General features: G+C 38.6%; 1 protein-coding gene across 1 annotated transcript in view; it reads left to right on the top strand.

Annotated features, from left to right (window-relative positions):
- Window positions 1-2920, top strand: part of LOC107101519 (high affinity immunoglobulin gamma Fc receptor I-like) — a 20414-nt gene that overhangs the window by 9548 nt on the left and 7946 nt on the right. The window contains exons 3-4 of the mRNA XM_015400465.1: window positions 49-318; window positions 797-1051. Of these exons, the coding sequence (XP_015255951.1) occupies window positions 49-318; window positions 797-1051 (525 nt within the window). The remainder of the gene's footprint in view (window positions 1-48; window positions 319-796; window positions 1052-2920) is intronic.

Here is a 2920-nt window from a genome sequence, read left to right on the forward strand (position 1 = left end):
AAATCTCTTTCTAATAACGTTCTGTTTTCCATTTGTTTCCACCTGCAGATAAACCCACAGCCTCACTGACAGCAGGTGATGAAATAATACCACTAGGGGGCAGTGTAACACTGACCTGCTCTGTGTCCAGCTCTACTGGCTGGAAGTTTGACTGGTTCAGACAGAAGTCAGAGTCTTCTGGAGCTCAGCTAATCAGAAACAATGAACCACATGGAGTCATCAGCATCTCAGAGGGAGGTCTATACAGCTGCAGAGCAGGAAGAGGAGATCCAGTTTTCTACACTGAAAACAGCAGTAAGGTCACAATTTATAAAACTGGTGAGTTTAGGTCTTTATTGTTGAATAATAAAACCAGACAAGTTTAAATCTTTAATGTGTTTAATTGTTGCTATGAACAACGAAGAACATCAGTAAACAATATTCCTAAGAATAAAGCTTCAAAGCAGAACATTGGATCCTGTTTATCTTCTGGAAAAAATCAGGAGGGTTGGAGGTTATTATATTACTGGAAAAAACCTTTAGACCTTTAGTTGACCTGATTGACTAAATTACTTTGGATTCCTTTAAGTTTTTTCTTGATGCTGTTTGTCTGATTATAAAGTTTTTTTATGAGGATTTTGTTCTCTATTTTAAGGTCAGTTTTTGTTTTTTAGTTTTGTCTCAATGTTGTTTAGAAACTGAGTGAGAGTTCATGTGATAAACAGATGTTTAAACAATGTTTTCTTTTTTTAAAGAGGTTTATGTCAGCAATGTCCGTCTGATGGAATATTTTGCTGTTTTTCATTTATGTTAACAGTTCCTATTACACCCACTGTGATCCTTCAACCCAACTGGCCTCAGATATTCAGAGGAGAGAATGTCACTCTGAGATGTGAGATCCATGGAGATGGAGGAGCTCAGTGGACGTATGAATGGAGACCAACCAGCGGAAACTCTCCAACATCCAATGAATACAGGATCACTGCAGCTGACAGAGGAGAATATAGATGCAGAGGAAGAACAGATGTCTTTACAATAACAGAGTGGGGAGTCCTTAGGTTAACTGTGTCAAGTGAGTTTTTTTTTATCTTTCCCCCATGTGTGCATTTTCATAGGGATTTTAACATATTTAGTATAAAAGTAACATATTTTCCTTAAGAGTCCTCTATAGGTGAAAATAAGCTAATTGTTAATAAAACATGACAATCATTGCTCATCTCATTTATATTAAGATCTTACTTTAAAAGCAGGATCTGCTTCTAAGTTCAAAAACATGTTTTATGTGTAACAAATGAATGTTACTGCAATACTGTAGTTTCAATGAAATTTTAGATTAAGTTTAAACAAATAATCAACATCAGACCAGAATAAAACAGCAACAGCTGAAACAAAGTCCTGAACATCGCTGCAAACTTTAAAGGAACAAAGATATGTAAATAATGTTTAGGAATGATTATAAAGAAGAATAAAAACATTAAAACAAACAAAATCAAAGTTAGTGTTACTATTGGTAAAAAAAAAAATATATATATAATAATTTAAAAGTTATACAAGTTATAAAAGTAGGCAGTAAAGGAGCCTCTAAATGTGCAGGAGTAGTTTATTCCTAAATGAGAAGCAGCCATAGAGGCTTCGCTCTGATCGTCCTCTTAGACCTCGGTTCCTGCAGGAGCTGCTGTTCAGCCGACCTGAGGGGCTGAGAAGGATGGTAGGAATGAAGAAGCTCACAGAGCTACTGAATGGGAAGGTCATTCAAAGATTTTAAAATAAAAATAAGAATTTTAGAATGAGATCTAAAATGTACTAAACAGGTCAGGGATAATGTAGGGATGGGAATCGAAAACCAGTTCCTTTTCAGAACCGGTTCCATGGCACCGTTTGGCAGCTCGCTTTACGGTTCTCTTAACAGTTCCAGGCAGCAGCAGAGCCTAGTGCTTAACGTTTTTTTACGTAAGTTACGCACATGGCATTCAGTAAGCAAGTACGACGTGACCAGGCATAAGTCTAGAAAAGCAAAAAAAAAATGGCGTCCCATCGGGTAAACCGATTGAAAGTTTGGCTTCATTTTAAAGAAGAGAAGATGGCAACAATGCGCTTTGCAATCATTGCAAAGTGGCAATTACATCCGCAGGAGGAAATACATCCAACATGCAGAAACACCTGCGCACATAAGATGGCATACATTTTGACGAATGCTGTGTTTTTGATGCTTCCTGACAGAAGCTAAAGTTACGACCAGCATGGAAGGAAACTCTGGTGGCAAGTAGCTAGTTTCATATCACTGGCTGTTCTTAATGTGGTTCCTAGTAAATCATATCCCATTTCTGGAAATAGACCAGTTTCCTACCTCTCTTTGGGGTTATTAAACATGCTACGAAGTTGCTCCGCAGTTCAGGGAGTGAGAGAAAGGTGACGCTCTTTTATTTAAATCAGGGGGAGATTAGTTTATTTCCTGAAATTGTACAGTAATGCCTTTTCATTAAACTGATCCCTTCTCCATTAGATTTAGATGACTGTGAGGAGACGGGTAGCCTGGTTGGCTCAGAGGCTGGCAGCTTCAGTTCACTGCCTTCTGTTTTCATAGAGGCAGGCAGAAATAGAATGTCCCAGGCAAAGGTAGATGAATGTCACCGTACACTTACCAAGTTCATTGTTTCACAGAATCGATAAGGGGATCAATAAGTAATCAAATCGTTTCACAGAATCGATAAGGTAATCAGAATCGTGAAAATCTTAACAACTCCCAACCCTACAATTCACTTCACATTTCTTGCAAACCTGTTTTTTGCTCTGTTCGAAAACCTAGGACGCATCCTTAGAAGACCGGATTCAAAGGCCGATTACGTCATAGCGCGGCTCCGAGGTCTGGTCGGATTCCAAGAGTCCTCGTTATGCGGCCTTAAAATGCGTCCTTCTTTTTGCCCGATTTGAAGGACGGGTC

The sequence above is a fragment of the Cyprinodon variegatus genome, unplaced genomic scaffold, assembly GCF_000732505.1.
Source record: "Cyprinodon variegatus isolate N-32 unplaced genomic scaffold, C_variegatus-1.0 Scaffold1107, whole genome shotgun sequence".
NCBI classification, from domain to species: domain Eukaryota; kingdom Metazoa; phylum Chordata; class Actinopteri; order Cyprinodontiformes; family Cyprinodontidae; genus Cyprinodon; species Cyprinodon variegatus.